Source organism: Heterocephalus glaber, unplaced genomic scaffold (assembly GCF_053883595.1).
Source record: "Heterocephalus glaber isolate CG9 unplaced genomic scaffold, H.glaber_assembly_v1.0 deba00001141, whole genome shotgun sequence".
Taxonomy (NCBI): domain Eukaryota; kingdom Metazoa; phylum Chordata; class Mammalia; order Rodentia; family Bathyergidae; genus Heterocephalus; species Heterocephalus glaber.
Genome location: NW_028258201.1, coordinates 1,766,383 through 1,791,529, shown reverse-complemented (window position 1 = coordinate 1,791,529; position 25,147 = coordinate 1,766,383). Strand labels below are relative to the sequence as shown.

Sequence of the window (25,147 nt, the reverse complement as noted above, 5' to 3'; positions counted from 1 at the left end):
CCCCAAAAAAAGAGCAGAAAAGGGTGCAGCTACTGACAAGTCTCTAACATTCATTCTCCCCAAATCCAACTCAAAACTAAATCCTCTCGAGTCCCAAATTTTAACTTCAATGCTCATCCCCAATTTTTCATGCCTTTATGAAACTCCTACCCCATCCACTAACCCTCTAAGCAAGCTCTATGAAGTCCTTTTCAACCTGTAATGTCTTTACTGTGACTCTTCAAAAGGGGCCCAGATCTGAAGGGGAGCTAAGCGCTCACTCTAGCCAATCAAGTTTCCTCTTTTAAGGGCAGTGCAAAAACAAGTGGTTCTTAGACCCAATTCTTTTATCACCTAAACTTTTGAAAACTGTTGTCCAGAACTCGGAATTCCTGAAGATGAGAGGGTCAAGTTACTGCTACTCCATCTATCGCTAAAACCTACTCATTATCACTCCCACTCTATACCTCCGTGACATTTTCTTCACATTTCTAACCCTTTTCAGATTTCAAATTCATTCTCACATTAAAGCCCCAACTTTCAGAACTCACATCCCAACTCCTGTATGTGCCTCAAGGTTTTCCTCCTACAAAGGCTCAGGGTGTGTGCTAAGCTCGCAAAACACAACGAAGGGCTCCCTTTCCAAGGATGTGACCCAATGCAAAAAAAAGCACCTGCTTGTTGGCCCCACTGCCCTTTCATGCCGAGTGGTCTGGAGACAGTTCACTACCAGTTAATTCCATCACCTCTGCTGTCAGGCTGGAGATTTGCTTATTCATGTACATCACAGAAAATCACAGGCTTAAAAGGTATTTTGAACACTTTATACAAAAGGCCAATGGCATTTATTTCTAAAACACAGTAACAATCCACTAGATTAAAACTAAGCCCAAACACAGGACAGCTATCCTTTTTATTTAAAAAACACTTCTGAAATTTTTCAGATGGGATGCAGGGAGGGATAGCACTTCAGTGGTTAAACATTGTTGGCTTACCACTTAAGCAAGCCCCTCCATTCCACTCCAGCACTGAAAAAACAAAGCTAAAACCCAACAAAACTCAAAGACACTTTTGATGTTCCTTTTGAAGAACAGAAAATGTTACCAAGATAATGAACTCAAAACTTGAATATTTTCTTTATTTACAAGTTAGAATCAAGAAACAAAGACTGTCCAGGGGACCAAATGGGGAGATGACTGAACCCCCAGGGCCCCAAATGGAGCAGAAAGAAAAAAGGGAAAACAGTAGGGGAAAGAAAAAGTCAACGTAAAAAAAGAGATCCCCCTTCTTCCCTCCCCATGGAGGCTGAGGGGACCATGGCCCTAACCAAAAGCCTCACCTAGTTTAAAATAAATTAGAACGAACAATCTCAAAACAGGGCCTCCTGGAAGTGAACAGGGCAGCTGTGGTCTCGGGTAACCTCCTGTCAGGGTCTCTGCCCACTCCCACCCTGCACCTCTGCCCCATCCCATCAGTCAGGACAGGAGGATGACATGTCCCAGGTCACTCCCGATGGGGCCGGAAAGCCAATCTTATTTGTCAACGTCCCTCCTTCAGTACATGTCCCTGCATCCCTCCCCCTTGCAGAGCCGGCTCTCCTACCGAGAGGGGAGGACGGGTGAGATGAAGAAGTGTCACAGCGAAGGGGGAAGGGTGGGGCAGGGTGGTATAGGGGTCCCGTCCTGCGGAGCCTTCCTGCCCCATGGCCTGGCCCCTTAGCCTGAGTCTGAATCACTCGTGTCCGACGAAGAGGAAGAGGAGGAGGAGGAGCTGGAATCTGAGCTGGAACTGGAAGCGCTGAGGCGTGACACTGATACTTGTTGTGCAGAGGACTCTGTTTTCTCACTCGCTGTGGAACGAAGTTGAACATTTCTCAGTTGCCAAGAAGACAGCCACAGGGCTGGGGATTTAGCTCAGTGGTTTTGACGCCTGCTATGCAAGCGCAAGGACCTGAGTTCGATCCCCAGTACCAAAAAAAACCCCAAAAACAAACAACAACAAAAAAGAAGACAGTCACAAGGGAAATGCAATAAATCTGCCGCAGCTTGAGAGACTACTCACCTTTCTTGGGGGGCTTTTTGGTGGAATTGAGCTGTCCACTGACATCTTGTAACCGCTTTTCTAGTTCTCGCTTCTTTTCCAAAGCTAGTTCTTCCTTTGTCTTTCCCACAGGTTTCTTAATGGCTAGAAAAAAGAAAAGGCTAACAGGATTCACTAAGGCTGCCTAAGCATCCTGAAGGTACCAGCCCCAAGGTCACCCAATTCCATTCTCAGACATCAGCCGGGGAGCAGACGACCCCGAGGACACTGCATCCAGCACCCCCCAGCCCACGAGCTGTCCTCAGAACCACACAAAGACTGCTACATGAACTTGTGGAGCTTATCTTGTACTCACTGTAGGGTTTCCGGGGTTTCTTTCGTAGGCAGGAAAGGACATAGCGCTCAAGCTCTCTAAGTGTGGATGGTTTGAGCGTTTCAAAATCAATTTCAATCTCTTCTGGGTTTGAGTCGCGTAAAGAGGGCTCTCTGGCTTGGATTATATGTACAACTCGACCCAGCTTCTCCCCAGGTAATTTGTTGATGTCCAGGCTCAACTGCCGCTTCTCATCGTAGCTCATGGGTCTGCTTTCTTCCTCCTCCTCTGAATCATAACCAGCAGCCAGAGCAGGTGGGGCTGTCTTTGTGGCCTTTTTGGGTAGCCTGTGGGCAAAAGGAAACTCTCAACTGGAGAAAAATCATCAGCCTCTCCCAACGTGTTTCCACTGCTTAACCCAAGAATCCTCATCTCCCACGTGCAGCGCAGTGTGTTTCTGCATTAAGGGAATAATAGGCAGAGTTAAAGGGGGCTACTGGAACAGTGTACCGAGCTCTTTCTGCCAATCATTTACTGCTCATTTGGGGATGCAAAGCCTCCATAAGGTATACTGGAACAAATCCATCTTTCTGTCGCCCAAAGCACTATGAAACCAAACACACGGGGATGAGGACGGGACACAAAACCCTGCTGATTTACAAAACTAAATACACTATAGTGGGACACACACACACACACACACACACACACACACACACACACACACAAAACTCTGCTGATTTAGAGGCAAAAGGGCCCAACAAACAAATCTGACCAGCTATTTGTTTTCATAAAGTTAAGTTGAACTGGACACAGCCCTTCTCGTTGTCTACATATTGCCTACAGCTGCTTTTGCAGTGTGTCAGAGTTGAGTGTAATCTTATGGCCCTCAAAGGCTACTGTATTTGTTACCTAGCTGGTTACAAAGTTCAGTAACTCCAAGTTAGAGAAAACTTTTCCAAGAATGGGAGACAGAAGCAAAGAAAAAAATTAGCAAACCAGCCTTTGCTTTTTATTCTCTAAGCACTCACTTGTTGCCACTTCCTCCAGCAGGCCCAAAGCCAGGGGGGCCTAGGGCAGCAGCACTGCCACTCCCACTTGCTTTCTTGCACTTCTTGGGCTGTGGAAGGCGGGCTGCCCGAAGGCCCTTGTCCTCATCATCAATCCCAGATCGGCCACGATGCTTCTCTGCCTTCCGTTTCTTCTTTTTCTCCTTTTTCTCTCTCTTCCGTTTGGGCTTAGATATTGGGCCCTGGGACAGGGCAGCCAGTTGTTCGTGTACTGCCCGAAGCTGGGGGCGGGGAAGGGAAGGTGGTGTCAGACATGAGGCACAAGATGTCAACAAAAAGCAGAAAAGGCACAAACCTCTTACCCAGAAAGACTGCAATGGTGAAATACCTGTTCTTGTAGTTCTGCCAAACGATGAGCCCTTTCTTCCTCAGAGTCAGAGCTTTCGCTCTCTTCTTCTTCCTCTTCATCCTCCTCATCTTCTTCCTCTTCCTCAGAGGAGCTCTCACTGCTACTTTCTTCACTGGAGGACTCTGAAGATGATTTGGCCAGCCCAGGGGGCAAGGCTGTAGACACTGATAAAGGCCCTGGTTCCAGTGGTTCATCTGGCATCTTGGCGTAACGGAACTCAAACACATCCTACAGAAACAGACAAGACTCAAAACCATGCAAGCATAGAGACCCTTGTCCATAACCACCCAGCATTACATGGCTCCAATTTTATAAAGAATGGGATTTACAAAAATCAAGAACAGGAAGATCTTCACATTGAGGGGGCACAACAGATAACAAAAGTATTGCTCCTTCTGCCTACATATTCTTTAAACTTCAACCTTTACACTCACCTGCAGCTTTCGGGCCATGGCCACGACATCGTGGTCGGGGGGGTTGTACTTATAACAGTTCGAGAACATAAGCCGCACGTCAGCAGCGAACTCCTGTGCATCCCGGTAATCTCGATTCTCCATCTTCCGCTGCAGAAGGAGGCAGCGTCAGAAGCTGCACAGGCAGAGAGACTCACATTTCCCTGCCAACCCCAAATACCACAAGAGCCCTCTCTTGAGAGAACAGTGGGGATGACCTCAAGGACCTGTGCTCTGGAGTTCAAGTTTGAGGTCAAAGCACTTTGGGTGAGTTGAAATATGTAGGTCTAGCAGAAATCTATGTCTAGGAAAGAAACTATGTCTAAGAGATAGGAAGTGGCCCCTGACCTTCCTTCCCTTTAACTTCCCTAATCCAACACATTCAGTTAGTACACTGTGAGCAGTGTTGCTGTAATAACAAGTAAAACCCATCCTTACTGTAAGAAATACGGATTTCAGAGTACATGATATTTTCTGCCCTGTTACAACTTTATGAAGGTAAAATACCAAGAATAAAAAACAGCTGCGTGCCCATCAAGATACATGAATATTGTTTTATTGATCCCCAGGTTCCAATCACTGCCTGAGCGTCCCATCTGCCCCATGCAGTGGGTACCTTGACAGTGCTGAGGTCCATGGGGTGCTTAATGATGTCGTGGTAGTCATGCAGGCCAAGAGCAGAAGCGTCCACTGGTTTATAGAAAGGCCAGGCATAGGCAGCATGCTTCTTAGAGAGTAATTCCTTCAAAATGCCATTGCAATGCTTTAACTGTTCTGATAGCTTTCCTTTCTTAGAGCTCTGGTGTTGCTGCTGAGAGTCAGGCAAGTCTTTGCGTGGGGGCTTGATGGGGCGGCCACTCTCTCTGCGCATAGGGGGAAGACGTGCTGCCTTGGGCTCAAGACTACCAGGAGGGCTAGCTGGAGAACCAGGAGCCAGGATGGTTGTAGGCGTAGGGGTGGTAGTATCTGCTTTCCGTTTAACCCCTTTTTTCTGTAAAAAAAAAAAAAAAAAAAAAAAAAAAAAAAAAAAGACAGGAGCCTCTTACTCCTGGTTCATTCGACTAAAATCCTTTTCTTCCCCACTGTCCAAAATATATCCATCGATCTATACCTTGGCCAGGGGCTGAGCTGGAGGAGCTGCAGAAACAGCAAGGAGTGGAGGTCCAGCAGAATGCAGGGATTTGAGAAGAGGAGAAGAGATGACTGATGGATGGGGAATGTTGAGGACAGTGGTAGGTATCTCAGGTGGTGGTGTATATAGGGCAGTGTGCGACACAGAAGAAACAGCAGGCACCTGATGGGCACTTGTAATACTGCCCTGGAGTGCTAGAAAAAGAAAAAAAAATTGTTTGAGTCTCTTTCCCATCTTTAGGTTTCCACTAGCAAATCTACAAAATGTTCACTCTTCCCACCTGCCAACTTGGCCCCCTTCTTATGGCTGTTCTTAGGGATCGTCACCACAAGCTCTTGTTCCTCTTGTGGCATTGATGCCACTTTCTGAAGGAAAATCTTTTCCAATGTTTGTGCCATCAGGACAATGTCATCAGTGGGCTATAGATACAAAGCACAAAGTAATTAAGACAACCTTGTCACCAAATACTATATACACCGGGGGGCTAAATTCTTTCTTTCCAAACCGTCTCTTAAAATGAGCAAATGTATATGGGCCCTAATGTTCCCAAGTTTAAGAGAATGAGAACTGATCAGGAAATAGATCCAGCTTTATTCAGGTCTTTGGAGCTTTCTAAAAACAGGGCCACCATCATCAACCATAAAATATGCTCTATTAACTATGAAGTTCTGAAAAGCCACCTCAATGTTTGCTAGCATCATTTGGAACTCTGGATTTTTACTCTGACTAATCAGGTAACACCTTTAGTAGTAAGAAACACTTAAGACTTTTAATGTTAATGCAAGAAATATCAGCTGATAACCAAACAAAAAAACTTACCTTGTTGTAAATATAACAGTTGGTGAACATGGTATTAAAATCCTGCATACATTCGGAGGCGGCCCAATAATAGGTGTTTTCTAGTCTCCTCTTAATAGTACCCATGTCCATCGGTTGTTTTATAATTTTGTGATAATCCTGAAGAAAAAAATTGGTCAGAATCACTAAAAATTAAATGCCTACTTAGACAAACTTCGACCCCAAGCATGCAGGTGCGCGTGCGCACACAGACACACACACACTCCCTATGCAAAGCACTGCAGTTCCCTTGACTGCGGCCCCAATTAAACTACAGGGCAAAAAGAAAATGGAATAGAATTAATACCCACTGGAAAGCCTCTACTACTTTCCCTATCCACCCCCCCCCCACTCTGGCAACTTCCCATCCTGTGACATTACCTCTGGGGTTGGCTATCCATGGACTGCATGAGGGAAAGGAAGAAGCTAAGAATTTTGGCCACCGTGGTCCTCTCCCAACCTGGGGTGGGAATCTGTAAAATGGAGCCAGCGCACAAAAGTTAAGGACACATGGAGGGCACAACAATAGATGCCAAGATACAGCAAGTGTTTCGAACAATTACCAAGAATCTAAAACTCGGGTGGCTATCTACACTACACTACAAGGGAGAAATGGGAAGTCCCTAGGGGCCGCAGCACCTGTACCAGGCAGCCCACCCCAGCTCACACACACATTCTTGTTCATTCACATTGCTCCAAAATGCCAACGTCTCTTCTACTCACCGGCAGACCCAGCTTGACAGCATCCACAGGCTGTCGGAACGGCCATGCAAACTGATGTTTCCACAAAGCCTTCATCACCACCTTGTGGAGGTACTGTAGCTGGTTGGTTACGCGTCCTGGTTTTTTTGGATTAGACACCTCAGGGGGTGGTGGGTTGGCAGGGGTCAGTTGCAAGGCTGGCACTGAAGCCATTGTCGGGCTCTCGAATCCCTCATATAAGAGAGAAGGCTTTCGGATCCTTTTCCCTGGGGCTGCCGCCTCTGGGCCCAGTCCCAATAACCCTGCATTCCCTTCCCCAGGGAGCCTGTAAAGATAGAAAACAAAATTAGATGTGGTAATCTCACTGAATCAAGAAAAAAATGTCATTTGCACTGTGCGCCCAATAAATCCACGATGTGGATCTAGTAAGGAGACTAAGCTTATTGCAAGCAGTCCTCACTAGAATAATCTATGGAGCTTCTGTTGCCCACTGCCCACTTTTTGTTTTATTTTTAGTATACCTAATCAAGTTCCCACCTTCTGAAATCTGGTGAGTTCTGCTCAACTTAAAACAAAACCTCTTAAGATGGCACAACATCTGAGAACAACACCCCTACGGGAATGGATCCTAAGCAAAACGGGTGGAGCTGAGCAACTCAAGCTTCCTCCTCACAAGGGGTTTGGCGGTTGCCATGGTGGTTGAGCCTGAGGGAAGCCGGTGAAAAAGGGGAAGGGAACAGAGTATGGAGAAAAATTTCGTAAAATGCTGCTAAGACTGCTAAGAATCCATCTGGGTAGAAGAGGCAATCCTCGGAGACAAAGTAGTTACACCTCCTCAGTAGAAAACGGACTGAAAATCTAACGAAGAATACACATACAACCAAAAATCCAGACAAGAGAATATATGCCAGCCTTCCCAGTTTAAAGTGCCAGCTCTTCAAAATTATTCACACCAAACCGAGTCTCCATTCTCCAAGCTCAAAAGACGGAGCCACCCAACAACCAAGGCTATCAACCCCCTCACTCCCCGCTAGAAACACAGTCCCACCAACAGTATCCACTGCAGCACCTAAGAGACCAGAGGCCGAAGGTGGTTCAGGTTTAGTCAGTTCCCCGGGTGCGCTCCTGGACCAGGTGTTTCCCACCCCCAAGTTCAGAGATGCTACAGCGAGATCTCATTGTTTACATCCGCAGAGCTCCACGGTCTTAGCTCCACCCTCTCGTCCTGAATGAACTCAACGCTACCAAAAAGCATACCCCCAACGGACCAAATGCACACCCGACATCCAGTCATTAAGACACGCAGAAATGCAGACAAGCTGCAGACAGCAGGAGCCCCGGCCGGGAGGGTGATCCCTCTGCCAGTCCCCGAAGCTCTCACCATGGCAACCCGACTCGGCACCCAGGGTGGCCACGAAACCCCCAAATGCCAGGCCAGCTACCAGGCCCCTAGGACCTGCTTGTTCACCTGAAAACTCGCCCGTCCCCACTCCGCTCTCCCGTCAAACTAGCCCTGCCCGGCTCGGCCTCGGCCTCCAGGAGTCCCGGCGGCGAAGCAGCCTACAACTGACAGCTTCCACTGCCGAGCGCGGGCCCAGGGAGCGCGCCGCCGCGCCTGCAGAAACCGCCCTTCAGCCCCGCGCCCCCCGCGGGCACCTACTTGTGGGGAGCCACGTTCTGCAGCATCTCCACCGCAGGGGACCGGCGCCTCCCTCAGCCGCGTCAAGTCCGGGTGGCCTCGGCTCCCCTCACCGCCCGGCCCAGCATAACCCGGGAAGTGGGGGAGGCCGCTGCCCGCCGCCCTCCAGACAAGCGCCCCACCGGGCCGGCACAGAGCGGTCTCCTCCGCCGCCTCTCCGACAACTCCCGGCAGCTTGGCGCGCTTCGCAGGCGGCGGACAGGAAGAAAATGGCGGCGGCCTCGGCCGAAATCGAGGGGACCGGCTCTTCAGACCCAGACAGTCCCCGACCCGACACCGTCAATACAGCCCGCCGTCGGTCTGCAGGGGTCCCCTCTTCCCGTCGGAACGGTGCAGGGCGGACGAGGGCCTGATGCGACCTCGGATGGAGGCGGATGAACACGAAAAGTGGTTTACAGAGCCGCCGCCTCCATCTTTGAAATCCTCTTGAGGGCGGAGTAGAGGGGGTGGACAGACTCCGAGAACTGGGCGGGGCCCGAAAAAGGGGAGCTTCAGGGGCTTCTATGGGGTCTGCACTGTCCGCCGGGACCGGTCATAGGCCGAGACGAAGGCCATTTCCAAGCGGATGGACGTGGATTGTAATGGCGGCCCCCGACGACTCGTAGGCTCTGTACGGGTTGGCAGAATCCCCCAGGTCGCTCTAGAGGCTGCTCCACTCCAGCGCGAAATGGCGCCGCCGAGCCCCGGCGCCAGCCCTTTATATATAGGCAGGAGGGAGGAGCTTCGCTGCTCATGCGCGCCACCCGGCTAGAGATTTTCCCCACCCCCTCCGCGCGCGCTCGCTCGCTCACGCGCGTGAGGGGGCCAAGTCGAAAGAGGAGGAACGCCTCTCCGCGGGAGCTTTTTCCATTGGTCGGCCGAGTCGATGACATCACACAGTTCATTTTCCAGGCGTCGGTCACCAGGCAGGAGAGTGCCGCATAGGCCCGCCAGGGAGCGGCCGCTCGCCGTCTCTCGGAGCCAATTGGTTGCACTATGCTCCCGCGACTCCAGGGAGAGGAGGCTAGATGGGGTGCAAGCGCCATGTCCCCAGAGACCCCGGCACCTTCTCGCCTTCCTTTCCAACGAAATCCTCGAAATCCTCCCAGGCTCCGAGCACGGTGCGAGCCGCGCCGTCCGTCGCCGCTCCGGCCTGCGCGGCAGGGCGCCGGGAGGGGTGGCGTGGGCGTCGCCAAGGGTGTGGCCGCAGGGCGCAGTCGAGCTCAGCGGCGAGGCCTCCGCGGCCGAGATCTGCAACGAGGGAGAAAGGCGCCATCTTAGAGGCCGCAGCAAGCGGCTCAGGTCTCCGCCACCCAAACACTGCTCGCCAGGCTTCAGCCCCCCCCCAGCCTCGAGACAAACGCGAGACTCTGATCAACTGTAAGCTCCTGGTGGCAGCTTAGCAAGGCCGCCGAAGCCAGAGCACGTCCCACCCCAAGCATCTGCCTGCGCCCGCGCCCACCCGCACCGCCGCCCGCCCGGCGACACCTCCCGCCGGCCCACGAACCCACTTCCCCAAGCTGGCTCTCGGCGTCTGGCTCCGAACGCAGAAAAAAAAAAAAAAAGTCCTGCAAGGGGCGAGGCCCGGGAAGCGCCCCCTCCGGGGTCCCTCCGCGCGGGGGGCCGGCCGCCCCATCCCCCAGGGCCGGGGTCCTCCCCACGGAGCGCCGCGTCCATCGGTCAGCGCCAGGGAGGAGGACGAGCGGAGGAGGCGGCGGCTGCGGCTCAGCAGCCCTCCCCCTCCTCCTTCCCCTCCTCCCCTCCCCCGGGCCGTCCGCCTCCGAGGAGGGGCAGGAGCCGTTTGGGGAGCTCGGGTTCGCCCCCTCCCCCAAGTCTCTCTCCTAGACCGTGACTGGGGTAACGGGCCGGATGCGCGAACGCAGCCAGAGCCCAAGGTCGGGATCCCCGGAGCGCCCCGCCCCCCCCCCGTCCCCTTGCGGGACAGCAAAGGGCTCTCCCTGGCTGAGTACCTGGCTTTGCCCCCTTCCTTTCTCGCTGCGCAGGAAGCCGACTGGCGTGCGCGCCTGGGCAAGGAGGTTAACGTAGCTGGCGCGAAAGGGGAGCCCGCCTCGCCGGCAAGGGCTCGCAAGGGCTAGGGAAGGTCCTCGAGCGGCAGCCCCAACACCGTCCCTCGCAGGGGCCCCTGGGCTCGAACCTTGGCCGCCGCCTCCCGCCTTGTGGGCCTCCGAGTGGGGAGGGGGCGCGCGCCCCGGGAAAGCAGAGCCCCCACCCCCGCCAGGGTCAGGCGGGCCCCGCCCGGGCGGCTGCGGCAGGGCCCGCAATGAGACAGCAACTTTGCAGAGGCCGCCTCCCTTCCCCCTGGCGGCCCAGCCTCCCGGATCTGATCCCCCCCCCCCCCCCGGGCTTCGCAGGTCAGGGCAGAGGCCCCTTTGAGGGACCCGGCTCGCCAGAGAAGTTTAGGAGACCGAGAAAATTTTGGGCCTTAGAGAAGAAAAGGGCAGCCAGACATAACTCTCAATTCCCCGCGTTCCGGAAAATCACTGCCCCCCCCCCCGTGAGTCACAAGGGAGGCCGCTGCGGCTCGGCCATTTGGAAAAGTAACTCTTTCCTCCCTTCCGCTCCCTCCCCCGCAGCGCACAAGGAGAGATCTGTTCGGGGCTGGGGGAGGGCGCGCAGGAGGCCGCCCCGGGGAAACCCGAAACCCTGGGAGCTGTGCGGCCCGGGAGCGGGTCCAAGGCTGAGCCCTCCCGGGCTCAGCCTGAGACCCCGGACGCCTGGGCCACGCTCGTGCGGGGCCCAACTGCGCCCACGTGGACGCACACGGGCTCGCGGGGCTCGAAGCGTCCCCTCCTGCACGCCGAGTGGCGACTGCGAGCCTCCCACCCGCACACAAAGGAGATGGAGACGCCCCTCGGGCCTCTGGGGAGAGGGCGCCGGCCCTGGAGCAAGCTCGGCTCCCGCCGGGGCTGCCCACTCCCAGAGCCCTCACTCCCCCGACGAAGAACTACCACCGCCCAGAAGGTCCCTCCTCACCTGGCTCCAGGCTCCCGAACCCCCAGGGGACGCGCGCAAGGGGGGCCACACCGCCCGTCGCCCCTTTGCCCTCCAATTGGCACGGAGGCACGAGGTGGGCCATTCCCCTCCCCCCACGAGGGCCCTCGCCTGCTTGCCCCCCTCCACACTCCCATTGGCTGTGAAGTGTTTGAAGGACAAGCCCTCCACCCTCAGGATTCTTTTCTGAACCCCAAGAATTCCCCCCGACTCCCCACCAATGGTTAGGCATTCAGTTGACTGCGAACATCCCCGCCCCAAGGGCCCCTTCTCACCTGGATCCTGGAAATTTCCGGGGGGGACTCCCGTGTCGCCCTCGGCAGGGTGCGGGGGGAGGAAGCAATCCGGGGTGTCAACCCCCCCCCCAAACCGAAGCGGCGTTGGGGGAGGGGACGCAGCCCCAGCCCCTCCCTTCCCGAGCGGGTTTGGGGAGGGGAGGGCCTCGTGGGCGCGCGGCCACGTCAGCAGCATCCGGATTGGCTGCCGGGGTCACCTGGCCGCCCCTTCCTCCCCCTCCCCGCCACGAGGGCCAGTTTTCCGAACGTTCCTGGGGCTCGTGTGAGGGGTCCAAGGGCGCCTCTTGGCCCAGGCCCACGTCTCAAACCCAGAGCACGCTAATGCTGCTGCTTCTCCACATGTCCAGCTTCCTGTCCTGCCGTCGTCGACCCTGTCCCCCCCGCCAGCCTCTCGGTACGGGTTCAGCATGGCCGCCGCAACCCCGAAACGCACAGCGCAGGCGCGAGAGTGCGACCGGCTTGGGGGAGGGGAGAGGCATGCTGGAGGGCGCCAGTGCGCAGGCGTGCGAGCCCAACCGCAGCTCCCGCGTCCGAGCTCCGAGGGCGCGCGGCAGGTGGGTGGGGCGGAAGCCGGCGCGCGCGCGGGCGGCCTGACTCGGCGACCTTCTTCCACCGCCGGCCTCCGCGCGGCCCGGGGCGGCCGCTCTGGCTCCGGGCCTCGGTGAGAGGTGCTGCTCGCTGCGGCCTAGCCGGAGCCCATCGGGACCGAGGCGGGAGGACCTGAGGGTTTGCGAGGTGGGGCTCCGCCCCGGTGTAGTGTGGCTCGGCCGCGGGGGAGACCTCGTGGTCTTCGTTCCTGCGGCCGGCCGCTGAGGTGCGCGCGTAGGTGTGGGCCATTTGTTGGGCGTCTTAGCTGTACGACCTCTTGTGTCCCCTGAGGACCCTAAGTTCTTCTTAGGGACCTCCAAGTTCTTGGAGTCCTCTGCCTTCCACAGATTTACCAGCTGATCTCTTCTACCCCGTGGCCAAACTAAGTTAAAATTCGTACTCTGAAAGCTTGGCCTTCTGCTCCCTCAGTTTTGACTCAGTCTCATACAAATTCAGGCATTGGTAACAAAATGGGGTGATCCGGTCGACACCCACGCAGTGCTTTAACTTGTCCCTAGCCCAGTTTGGTCCAGGTTTTCCCTCCCGACCTCTGGTATCCACTCCCCGCCTGTGGCTGTCACCTCGCAGAACCAACTCGGAGCCGCCACCCGCACCCCACCCACTGTAAACTGGGACGCATATCTGTATCCCTTTCCCATTTCCTTAGGGGTTGCTCTTGGTTTAAGAAAATCTCTTTACTTTTGACCCGGTTAACTTTCTCTGTTATCCTGAGGCTACCCTCCATTTCACCCTTTGGAATTCTAAACTATTTCCTAACCAGAAAAAAGAAAGGGAAACAATTTTTTCAATATCTTGGCCTCTTAGTAGACTTACTACTCTCAGGTCCCTTGCAAAGGCCGATATCCAGGACCTGTACTTAAAATTAGCATATGCTCTAAGTTCTCCCTCCATCTATTCTTCTCCCCTTCCCTTCCTCCCTCGCTCCACCCCCACCCCCTTTAACTCTTACCTACCAGGCTTCCACTACCAAAACTCTTCAGGCACTTGTCCTCAAGGAGCTCCTAATTGGAAAAGGCAGAAAACATTCTTCAGTTCTCACCTTATTTGACCTCTCTGGAGCATTTGCCGCTTGCCCATACTTCCTTCCTGACGTTCTCCATGCCCTTGACCTCTGTGACCAGTCTCACCAGTTTCTTTTCCTCCCTGTCTCTTTTCCCGGTCTCCTTTCTGAACCCCGAAGCCCCTTCCCTCATGTTGATGTTTGCCAGGATTAATATCTGTTTTCTTCTAGTTCTGGCGTTTCTAAGTAGTATCACACTTAATGGCTCAAAACCTTTCAGCAGTCCTGAACTAAATTTCTTACTAAATGGTCCTGCTTGGGTACCCTCAAACACTTTAACATATTCAAAATTGATGCATTCTGTATGTGCTCTAGACTTGCTGCTCCTGTTACTCTGTGTGATGGCAGCTACTCAGTCACAAAGCCTAGAACCTAGGAGCCCCTTGTTTTTTCTCTCACAACTTTATATCCACCAGACTTACCATTTTCCCTCTGAAGTATCCATTGAACCTCACTCCTGTCCTAATCCTATCACCTAGGCTATGTTGACAGTCTCCTAGGAAATTTCCTTACCTTCAAAGCTGCACTATCCAATACAGTAGGCACTAGATATATGTGTTTATTTGATTTTAAATACAATTTTTTTTTGAAACAAGGTCTCCTTGCATAGTTCTGGTTGGCCTTGAACTCCCTATGTAGCCCAGGCCGGCCTTGAACTCGTGGCAATCTTCCTGCCTCACCCTTCCAGGTGCTGGGATTACAGCCGTGCTTCCCACCACACCCAGCTTGAATTTAAGTAAATTTTAAATTTAGTTCCTCAGTCCACTAGCCACATTTCAAGTTCTCAGTAGCCACATATGGCTAGTAGCTGTTATGGAACAGCACAGATTATAGAACATTTCTGTCATTGCAAAAAAAGTGTTTTGGGCAGTTACTCTAGGTTTTTTTCTCTTCCTGTACCACATTACTGTCAGCAGTGAGCTTTCCAAAATCCGATCCTGGCTATATATTATGGTGTAAACCCTATGTGTTGTAGTCAGGGTTTTGCAAGGGAACAGATTTAGTACAGGAAACATAATTTGTAGGATTATTTTATGTTATTCATCCAAAAACTGAAATGCACAGGAGTGCAAGAAGTCTGTTCACACACTAGAGACCCAAAGAATCTAGCCAAGGGCCTAGAGCCCACGGCAATGTCCTCCACAAGTCCAGCCAGAGGCCTAGAGCCCATGGCAATGTCTCATGCAAGGTCCATATTGGTCTGCACCAGGAAGGCACAGGACCAGTGGTGGAAGCTAGAAAGCCTGCAATGGCCGGGTGAAAGATTTGTGCCACCAGGCTAAGGGAAGCAGCACTCAAGGTGAAGATCAGAGCTCCCCTGATGAAAACAGCAGCCATTCCCAGTGACAGCGAGGTCTCGAGCTCCTCCCGTGACCAGAACAGCCAAGTTCAGCCAAGTTCAGATCAGGAAAACCAGCCTCGGCAAGCTTCTCCAAGGAAATCAACAGCAGATGATCTCCCTCTCCAGTTCTCTTTTTATGCCCTTGGCCACAAGCCTCAGGTCGATCTTCCACGCCCAGAACCAGGCTATTCAATTCAGCTGGGCGTTACAAGTTGACTATTAGTTAATTCACCACACTATGTTAATGAAACATATTTCATTTTGACCAATTCATACATGCACACAGTATATTTTGATCATTTTCATACCCTCCTCAGCACCCCTTTGTCCTACCCTTTTTCCTAATTTCACGTTTTTGGCGAGCTTCAATGTGTAGAATACATTTTTCTCATGCCCCTCTCCCAGGCATTTATATTTAATGACAAAATGGACAGCGAAAACTGGCTGCCCTGGTCTGGCCCACTATTATTTCCTCAAAGTGATTAAAGACTACTTCTGAGGCACCTTTGACGGAGGCTGTGGGGAAGTCCTGGGAGGAAGAAGGGTTACATAGAGGGAAGCCAAGTTATAAATTTTGGAACTTGGTACAAGTCATACAGGGATTACAGAAGGGAGATAAAGGAATTAACTACCTGGCCGAGCCGTAGTCTTGGTGATGGGTGATTACATTTCTCATTTTTGTCCTGTCCACACCCTGCTTTCTGGAGCGCTCTGACCCCTTTGCCTCCCTCTTCATACCCAGAGTATTTCCGGTGTCTGCTGTACCTGTTCCTGTGTCTCCCGCTCAGCCCACTTCTGTTCTTTCCCAGATCTCCCAGGTAACCTGTCACCAAGGCGCACTGTTCACTAACCGATTGCTGTTGCCATGAATAAAGGAGAATGAAGCTCGTAAACAGTGGATTTATTTTGGGTTTCCATCCCAATTGTGACCACACCGAGAAGAGCTTTCAGCAAAGTATGGTCCTGTAAGCAAAATCCAGCCCACTGCCTGTTTTCATATGGTTTAAGAGCTAAGAATGGTTTTGCAGATTTAAATGGTTGGGAGAAAAAAAGCCAAAGAAGAATGTTTCCAGACATATAGATATGTGAAATCTGAATGTTAGTTCATAAAGGGGTTGGACTCACAACCTCAGGGAACACCAGTATTTAAAGAGCAGCTGCAAGAAGGTCCACCAAGGAGAAGGAGCGGGAGCTGCCGGAGACATGGGAGGGAGGCAGGAGGAAGCAGGGACTGAGCTGTGCTCGCACATTCTGCTTTGCCTGCAGCTGCCTTCCTGCCATGACGGAGTACTCAGGGCAGAGACTGCCAACCCTCAAGCCTGAGATTCCTGCTCTCTGACCCTTTACAGGAAAGGCGTGCCCACCTGGTCTAGAGCCGCAGGTAGCTTCGGGGCACGTGTCTCCTCTGTAGTTCCAAGGAGTCATAAACTTCCTTCCGTGGTTCTGTGGGGCTGCATCTCCCCACTGCCAGAACCGCTGATGGCTTACTCTAGGACACTGGGACATTCGGAAAATGTTCTTTTGCTCTTCAGAGTGTTACGGTGATCTCCGCACTCTGCCCCTACCCTGACACCCTATCCCCTCAACACCTAGATAACCACATATGTACAGATTGCTGTTCCCAGATTATCTGTGAGGTCATGGGGGTTGTTTTTGTTTTTATTTTTGGCCTTTATTCAAAGGATACGGATTTTGAAAGTCTAGGACACTGATGGAGCACATTCACACAGATTAATTTCTTAGATTACTTACTTGCCACATTGGATCTTTCTCATTCTGTCGTCCCTCGCCCCTTCTGTCTCTCTTCTCTATCATATACACTGGCAGTTTCTTCCTCACCTCCCACATCTCGGCCCACTGCAATCTGGAGTTGCCTCCCACTACAGCACTGAAATTGCTCTCAATAAATTTGTCAACCATCCCATAATTACCACATGTCAGGGCACTTTTTAGTCCATGACTTGAGTGACTCAATGCTGGCCTCGCCCCCCTTCTTGGGACACCTCTGTTCCTCTGATCCGCTTCCTCCCTGTTCTCTTAATTCTCCAAGAGCTCCTGGTGCCACCAGATTCTTACAAGCGTGCGCATTCCTGTGTGCTACTTATTCTGTATTGTCTCTTGGGTGCCACGCCCACCCTCCTGTACTGTGCAGTCAGCCAGCCCGCTGTATCTCCCAGACTTCCTGGCCAGCTGGCTTCCGGTTAGTCTGCCAGTAGGAGGCACTGGTGGGAGATCAGAAGGCAGGAGAAAGCCAGACGCTTCCTGCTTCTGTCTCCTGCAGGCTAACAGTTGTGACAATTGCTGGTTGATGTAGCAACAGGAAGAATGAGCGATTCTGGACTCCTGCCTTCTGGGCAGAAGTACTTTCTCGATGACTCTAGACTTGATGGCAGCTCCTGAGAGCACATCTGAATAGGACGGTATCTCCCACAGGGCAGCCACATGTGGATTTATGGATTCCAGCTCAGGGGCGAGAGCAGCTCCTGATTCCCAGACAGCCGTCTTTCCTATGTGTACTTCCAGCCAAGCCTCCTCCTTTTTGCACATCTTGTCCATTTTACACATTTGTAGCCAATTGTGGATATGAAATTCTCTTGTTCTTGAGTACCTAGAGTGATTATGTGTTCCTGCCTGGCTGATAACTGGTGTGAGGTTTGGGATTTGGACCCCTCCCATGTCTCTTGTTTTGCTTCCTGCTCCTTCGGCATAGTCTTTTTGGTTGGCATAGTCTTTTTGGTTTTACCGTGGCCTCTGCTTTAGCATTTGTGCTCGTTATTCCCCAAATCATGTTGTTCATCTGCACATGGGATCTGCCCTCATACACCTTGCTGCCTCCTGCTGGCACTCCACATGCAACACGGATAGAGTTAAACATGTTCTTTCTTTCTTTAAACCTGCTGCGTCGTTATTTTCAGTTTGAACTCAGCTCATCCCTGAGCACAGAGCCAGTCACATTAGAAGCCTGGATTTATCCCTGCCTCTTTCACCTTTCCAGACTGTCCCTTTCTGGCCATTATTACATCCTTGTCTCTCACTCCTCTGTTACACTTGGTTTTCTGATTTGACCTCAGGTAACTTAGCTGCCTGCTCCTCTCTGCATTTCATATTCCTTCCCTCTGTGTGCTTTATTCCCAGATATATTTATGCTCTGATTGTGTCCTTCAGATTTTTACTCCACTGCAATTTTCTCAGTGTTAAGTTCTCTCACTCACTAGTTCTGACTTATATCCCCATCCTGGCTGTATTTAATTCATGATAGTTATATGATAGGCTGTCTATAGTTCCCTTTTTTGTGTATGTGTATGGTGTGGATTACTAATGTATTAGATAGTCAAAATGTTTTCTTTTTAAATTTCCAAAGCTTTAATGTTTAAAAGAGTGACAGACCTATAGTACATACTCAATAAATACTTGTTGGAAGGATTAATAAATGAATGAAGAATTGCTATCATTATCCCCATTTTGCATGTGAGAGAGAAAAAAGATTATCTAGTAGAAAGTGATGGGCATGGATTTGAACCCAAAGATACTGACCCTACAGTCATACATTTACTTACACGATTATATAATTATTTTATGTGTCACATAAATTGATTCTCTGTACATTATTTTCTGTACTGGTCACCATTTCAGCACTGCAACCAAATACTTGCGAAAGGAAACTTAGAGGAAAAAAGGCTTATTTTAGCTCATAGTTTCTGTCCATGGCCAAGTGCCTCCAAGGTAGAAATATCATACTGGAAGGACATGAAAGAGGAAAGGCTCTTACCTCCTGGCAGGCTGGGCACATTCTGGCATACATTACACTGTTGGGTAATTCTTTATTTATTGACCCCTCCGCATCTAGGCTGCGAACTCTTTGAAGGTAGAAATATGCCTAGTAGCTGGCCCCTGTGATAGTTAACCGTGGTGTCAACTTGAAGAAGAACACCCAGCTGACTGGCTCGGCACGGTTCCGGTGTGTCCGGGTGATGGGCCTACTGACGAGGGAAGACCCACCTGGGTGTGGGTGGCACCAGCCAACAGCTTGCAGCCTGGACGGAATGCAACGGGAAAGAAGGAGGAGTCTTGCCTGTTTCTTGGGAGGAGCTCCAGTCGCCGCCATCACCCTGGGACATGTTTCCAGGCTTCTAGCACACTCTTTCCTTCCCGCACAGACCCTCCAGCCTTCCGGCTCGAAATCGTCAGTCTTCCAACCCGGACCCTTTGGCTTTCCCATGCCGACCCCAGTGAGACTGCGGTGGGCTCCAGGTCTTCCATCTCTGACGATTGCTCGGTTCTCCAGCGCGCAGACAGCCCTTTTGCACTCTTCACACCGGACTCCGTGGGCAGTCACTGTAAGCCTACCTTGTTGGTTTTGGTACCGGGATCGAACTCGGGACCTTGCACTTTTGAGGCAGGCGGTGGTATAAGCCTACCTGGTAAACCAATCTGCTACTCTAGTGAACTCTGATACACCCCCATCTGTGGGGAAACATTCCAAGTCCCTCAGTGGATGCCTGAAAACATGGATCGCTCCAAACCCTATACGTACTGTGCTTTTTCTTATACATACATAACTATGCTAAAATACATTTATTAGGCACACAAGAAATTAACAACAATAATAAAATAAAACAATGGTAGGGCTGGGGACTTAGCTCAGTGGTTCCACTGCCTGCTTTACAAGTGCAAGGTCCCAGGTTCGATCCCCGCTGCCAAAAAGAAAAAAGACTCAAATAAACCAATTGTGACAGTATACTGTAATAAAAATTACGTGACTGTCCTCCCTCGCTCCCTTCCTCCCTCCCTCCCTGTGTACGTGTGTTTTATTGCGCTGTACTCACCCAGTTCCCTCCCCTTTCCTGACAAAGCCAAGAACGTTTGCCTTTTCACCTAAAGGAAACACTTTAGGGCTTTTGCACTTCTTGCCCTTTGGCGTATCTGAATTGCCATCATCACTGTTCCTGTGCTTTGGGACCATTACTAAAATAAGGGTCACTGGAACAAGTCCTGCCATGTAATGACAATGAATTTGGTAAAGGAGATGCTGCCAAGTGACTAACCGGTAGGTGGTGTTGACAGCTCAGATACACTAGGCAAAGAGATGATTAACAGATGGCCCAAGATTCCCTCATGCTACTTAGAATGGTGAGCAATTTAAAACTTACTGTTTATTTCTGGGGTTTTCTAGGTAACAAGTTGATGGCAGGTGACTGAAATCAGAATGCATTCTCACACGGTGGGGCAGGGGCCGCTTTCTTTTTTGTATTTCTAACACGGGGCTGAACATTCAGCACTTACGTTTTCAGTATGTTTCTGCAGGAGGAGTTAGAGTGAACTCCAGGAGAATAACCCTTCTGAGAAAGAGGACGGGGAGTGGAAGGAAGAGGAGATGGGAGTCCTAGGAGTCCAGGGTGGGGCTGGGGGCGGACAGATGTGCTGCCCACTGCGCCGTCTGCCTCCAGGCGGCGCTGCTCTAAAGACCGGATAGCCCAGGCTGCAGAGGGCGCTCCAGCAGGAGGCAGGCGTTCCCCGCCCGGTACACAGCGCCCCGAGCTAGACAAAGGGCCAAGTTTGCTGGAGACGGCCGGTCCCTGTCTCTCCCCAGTGACCGATGATGTTGAACCCTACTCTTCTGTGATTGGTTTACCTGAAAAAACATGGGGCGCCACTGGAAAGGCGCTGGCCAAACAAGATCGACCTAAGGCTACCCGCTGGGGGAGGGAGTTGGGGACCTGCGCCTATAGGGTTGGCAGCCCCCACCTGCAGAGTGTGTGAAGGTATGGAGGAGAAGCCGAGCCGAGGCGCTGCGCTGCTGCCGCTACTTCGGCTTCTGTGGCTGCTGCCCCGCTCCTGGGCTGTCCCTGCAGGTAAGACAGGCGCCTGGCTTCCACTTAACGGAGCCAGGGGTCCCACCCCAGCACCAAAGAGGGGCCCTGTGCTTTCTAAGAGGTGGGAAGGGTTATGAGACGGAGGGGACAGTAGCGGCTGGGAGAGCTTCTGTTCATGGGCCGTAAGCAGGGTCAGGCGTTTTACACGTTCCGCTTCAGACAACTTCTCCAAGCCGAGATTCCTCTCTCCATTTCAGCATGAAGAATGTGAGACCCAGCGAAGTTAGGGGGCTTGCACGAGCTCACACTGCTGGAATGTGGTAGGGCTGGCATTTGAGCAGAGCAAAAGTTACTTCCATTCCTCCACTCGAGATGCTGCCTTGACTCACTCTGCCATCAGACTCGCCTTGTGATGCTTGAAACCCCAACTTTATTGTTTCTTCTCTGTAAAGGGTGGCACAGAATGGAAGAGCCCTCTTACTCTAATCTGTCATTCTGGATGTTAACTTTCTTTCCTTTTTTGGTACCGGGGATCAAACTCAGAACCCTGAGCTTGTGAGGCAGGCGCTGGCACCACTGAGCCGAATCCCCAGCCCTGTCATTCTGGATATTGGGTAGAATGTTTCCTGCTGGTTGGGGATTCCTGCCAGTAGTTTTCAAGAAGAAGGATGATTTCCTGCAGCCAGGTGTCACCTACCCCATTGTGGCCCCTGGAGGTTTAGGTGGTGGAAGAGATTTTCAGGACAGCCTGGTGCCAGTGAAGTGGCTGAAAGGAAGTCAGGTTTGTTTACATGTGTGTCCAGGTAAGATAGGGCAGTGTCATTATGGCTTAGGAAGCCACGATCCTTCCTTCTTCTGTCTTCTAGGACAGGGGACCCATCCAGAGTCCAGATTTCGGTCTTGCTGAATGAGACAAAGGCACCCCTCGAGGGGATACAGACCGTGCCGGGCACATAGCTCGGGGAGCAGAGTGCGAAAGCTGCGTTTTGGCCTCCACCTGCCTCCTTGGCTGGTGCCTTGGCACAGTGCCCACACACACAACCAGCAGAGAGACCGGATCTGTCACTTTAGGCAGTAGGCTTCTTTTGCTTTGTGCAACTTTAAACAGTTGGCCTTTTTATGGGCAAGGGAGGCTTGGAGCAGTTCCGCAATTTCTTTATCCCTGTTGGGAGGGGAGCCCAAGGGACAGACACAGGAGGGCCTCCACCGCAGGGTCTAAGCTCCAACTCCCCAAGCCTCTCCCTGTCTTTGCAGCTTATACTCCAGTGTGGCGGGATGACCTGCAGAACCACACGTTCCGGCACACGGTTTTCTGCCAAGAAGGGACTCCTAGCATCGGGCTCTCTGAGAGCTATGACGAGGACCTGCTTTTTTCCTTCGATTTTTCCAAGAACACCCGGGTGCCTCGCCTGCCTGACTTCGCTGACTGGGCTCAGGACCAGAGTGATGCCCCTGCCATTGCATTTGACAAACAATTCTGCGAGATAATGGTCCAGCAACTCGACCCAGTACTTGATGGGCAAATCCCAGTGTCCAGAGGTTAGGGTTTTTTGGGGGGGATGGGGTGGGAGTTGGGGATGTTCTTACCGTCCTCTACCCAAACAGCAAGTGTTCCCTTTCACACCACCTCCCACCCACGTCTCCCGGCTTCTCCTCCTTCCCAAGGGCCTCTCTTTTTCCACCAGCCACAGTCTGCACCCTGCACCTTCTTGTGGGCAGGAGATGGTGCCTGGCATGCAGTAGGCATTCAAACTCATCTGTTGAACTTGATGAATTCAGCAGGGCCCATGTGATGCCCACTGTTGGCACCTGTGCATGAGGGAAGGGAGCTGGAAGTGTCCGATGAGATGCTTGTCAGATGCCAGTGAAATGTCTGCACAGGTCTGGCTCAGCTGCAGCCCCGTCCTCATCTCTGGGCCCCAGAGCTCCACCCATTGGCCCCTTCCCTGCCCTCACCCTCTCCAAACCCAAAGGCAGCATCTAAACTTGTCCTTTCTTTCCCTGACACGTCAACCCCCACCAGGTTTCCCTGTCCCTGAGGTGTTCACTCTGAAGCCCCTGGAGTTCGGCAAGCCCAACACACTGGTGTGCTTCGTCAGTAATCTCTTTCCCCCCATGCTGACGGTGAGCTGGGAGCATAATTCTGAGCCGGTGGAAGGAGTCGGGCCCACTTTTGTCTCAGCCGTTGATGGACTCAGCTTCCAAGCCTTTTCTTACTTGAACTTCACACCAGAACACTCTGACGTTTTCTCTTGCATGGCGACTCATGAGATTGACCGCTACACAGCAATTGCCTATTGGGGTGAGAGCCTCTCCCTGGAAGTCTGGTCCTTAGAGGGGCAAAAAGACGTAGACCCATGGGAGGGGCCTCTTTCTCTACTTGGATCTTTCGCGCATCCTCCCTGGAGCCGCAGGCCTCAGTTTCTCCTTGCCACCCCAGATACCCAAGTCGTTGCCCTGGGCAGAGGGCTCCTCAGCCAGGTCCCCATGCTGACCTGCACCTTTCCTCCAGTGCCCCACAATGCCCTGCCCTCGGATCTCCTGGAGAACGTGCTGTGTGGTGTGGCCTTTGGCCTGGGAGTGCTGGGTATCATCGTGGGCACTGTCCTCACTGTCTACTTCGGATGGCCTTGCTCAGGTGGTATGTCTTCTGGAAGGGCGGCTGAGCAGACACAGTGGCAGGAGTCGGACATGCCCGGATTACCCTGTGGCGGGGGACACTCGAGGATCCACAGGCCCTTGGGTGCGGGGCCTGTCTCCAGCACCATCGGCCACATCCACTGAGCTGGGGCCCCGGTAGAGAGATAAGATGCAGGGCACAGGAGAGGCTTTCAGTGGGAGAGGGGTGATGCGGGGGCCTCTGAGGAAGACGTTTGGAGGTGGCTGGGGAGCAAGGAGAGCCTGGCCTCGGTAGGGCGTGGCGCAGGCAGAGAAGCCTCGGGAGGAGGAGGCCCCTGATGACTGCTTCATCTTACTCTCCTTAGACTGATTCGTCCTGACTCCAGTTTGACGCCAGCGACATCTCCAAGCAGAGGATGCTCGGCTTCTCATGTGCTGTCTAGGGTCTTTCCTCGGAGCAGAAAGAACCCTGGCACTCCGGGGGCCTGTGTGTGGTGTCTCAGGTGGGGCTGGGCCATGCTTGGCTTTGCATCCAGAGCAGCCCAGAGCAGCCGCCTCCATTCCCACATTGAGGCAATAAATCTCAGTCCTCAGTTCTTAATGTCAGTGTTGCTTCATTCCTTTCTTCGGCTGTGCTGGGAATCAAATGCAGGGCCTCGCTGTGGCCCTGAGCCACTCCCCGGCCCAGCCTAGCTTCTTTCTGAACCCGTGACTTCTGCTCTGAGTGGGTTGTCACTTCAATCCCAGCCTGTCCCAGCCTGAGCACAGCTTGCCCTCACTGGGGAGGGGAACAGGGCAAGCCCCTCGCTGCTCAGCTGAGCTCCCATTCCCTGGTCTCAGCACGCAGTGACGGCTTTGTTCCCTATCAGTTCGCGCAAAATATGTGAGAGATGAGGGCCGAGCTGCCTTCTGATGATCTCCTCACAGAATGGTTGGAGAAGCTGCTCGGGTGTACATGTGTGTGTTCTGTACTATGCTGTTTGTGGAAATGTTTCTGTCAGGCACAGGCTGCTGGAGGGAAATGTAACTCTCCCACAACTGGGAAAGCCGAGGCTCGGGGTGCAGAAGATACACCTGTGTGTGCTCTTCAGACTTGGTGGGTCGGTGAAGATCGCTTTGACATCGGAAGTGAAGGGGAGCAGCCGGAAGGGCAAAGCCTTGGCGTGTTCCCCGCCATCTGTCCTGTGACCTAGGCGACCGCGCAGGAAGAGCCGTGCCGGGCATCGTGGTCGGGACACCGTGACCTCCACTCAGAACCTGCTCTGCACTTGCTGAGCTGCTTGTGCCAGAGGATGGGACAGCATTCGGGTGAAGAGTGAAGCTACTGGGTACTGATAAGGGAATCTCTGGCTTTCATGTTATAGCAGAGTCTCAGCCAGGACCAGATACCCAGTTCTTCCCCGGAACCGACCCTCCTCTGGACCATGGCCCTGTGGAGAGCAGCGCTGCACTGGGGAGGAAGAGCAAGCCTGGAGGCAGACGGCTGGGAATTCGGCCCTGACTGGATTTTAGCTGTGTCCCCCGAGGCAAGCTACTCATCCCAGCTCTCTGCCTGGGTATTATTTCCGGTAAAAGGATGATGATATCAGTGGTGTTCATCTTAGAGGACTGTCGTGAATCTCAAATAAGTTAATATCTGTAGGACACCTTGGATAATAGAAAAGCTAAACAATAACTTAGCACATCACTGTTGTCTAGGATCTCACAGACCTCGGAGGATCATTGACCTCTTTCTCTTCTCTGAAATGCACTGACGCTATCTTCAGTGCTGTATTTTTCTTCGTTTGAGATGCTTTTCTTTTTATTTTGGTTTTACCTTTCTGCATCTGGCCCTTACTGCTCTC

The 25,147-nt window shown here is 52.5% G+C and overlaps 2 protein-coding genes across 8 annotated transcripts; one reads left to right on the top strand and one right to left on the bottom strand.

Moving 5' to 3' along the window:
- Nucleotides 1–1,091: 1,091 nt before the first annotated feature.
- On the bottom strand, nucleotides 1,092–12,212 carry Brd2 (bromodomain containing 2). 7 transcript variants are annotated; one of them, XM_087210449.1, is made up of 14 exons: nucleotides 11,840–12,212; nucleotides 8,535–9,803; nucleotides 6,896–7,199; nucleotides 6,554–6,645; nucleotides 6,155–6,292; nucleotides 5,616–5,754; nucleotides 5,315–5,529; nucleotides 4,820–5,194; nucleotides 4,186–4,314; nucleotides 3,731–3,979; nucleotides 3,364–3,623; nucleotides 2,375–2,679; nucleotides 2,041–2,163; nucleotides 1,092–1,828 (listed from the first exon to the last, which is right to left on the bottom strand). In XM_087210449.1, the coding sequence occupies exons 5-14, from the start codon at nucleotides 6,263–6,265 to the stop codon at nucleotides 1,695–1,697; spliced, it is 2,040 nt and encodes a 679-aa protein (XP_087066575.1). In that variant the 5' UTR covers nucleotides 6,266–6,292; nucleotides 6,554–6,645; nucleotides 6,896–7,199; nucleotides 8,535–9,803; nucleotides 11,840–12,212; the 3' UTR covers nucleotides 1,092–1,694. The 7 variants fall into 7 exon arrangements, with proteins under 7 accessions (XP_087066575.1, XP_087066576.1, XP_087066574.1 ...); XM_087210450.1 differs by lacking the exon at nucleotides 11,840–12,212 and adding an exon at nucleotides 11,547–11,642; XM_087210448.1 differs by lacking the exon at nucleotides 11,840–12,212 and adding an exon at nucleotides 10,523–10,744.
- On the top strand, nucleotides 11,120–23,904 carry LOC101700274 (HLA class II histocompatibility antigen, DM alpha chain). The gene is made up of 6 exons (XM_021260041.2): nucleotides 11,120–11,640; nucleotides 19,029–19,208; nucleotides 21,939–22,223; nucleotides 22,708–22,986; nucleotides 23,125–23,325; nucleotides 23,669–23,904. Exons 1-6 carry the CDS (start codon nucleotides 11,412–11,414, stop codon nucleotides 23,671–23,673), a joined length of 1,179 nt encoding a protein of 392 aa, XP_021115700.1. The 5' UTR covers nucleotides 11,120–11,411; the 3' UTR covers nucleotides 23,674–23,904.
- The last annotated feature ends 1,243 nt before the right edge of the window (nucleotides 23,905–25,147 follow it).

Coding starts and splice junctions, on each gene's coding strand:
- Brd2 (XM_087210447.1), bottom strand. CDS start 8,560: ATGCTGCAGAACGTGGCTCCCCACAA. Junction 7,200..8,534: donor CAGAACGTGGCTCCCCACAA/GTAGGTGCCCGC, acceptor CTATCTTTACAG/GCTCCCTGGGGAAGGGAATG. Junction 4,315..4,819: donor TGGACCTCAGCACTGTCAAG/GTACCCACTGCA, acceptor CTCCTTCTGCAG/CGGAAGATGGAGAATCGAGA.
- LOC101700274 (XM_021260041.2), top strand. CDS start 11,412: ATGGAGACGCCCCTCGGGCCTCTGGGGAGAGGGCGCCGGCCCTGGAGC. Junction 19,209..21,938: donor GGACTCCGTGGGCAGTCACT/GTAAGCCTACCT, acceptor CTGTCTTTGCAG/CTTATACTCCAGTGTGGCGG. Junction 22,987..23,124: donor CACAGCAATTGCCTATTGGG/GTGAGAGCCTCT, acceptor TTGCCACCCCAG/ATACCCAAGTCGTTGCCCTG.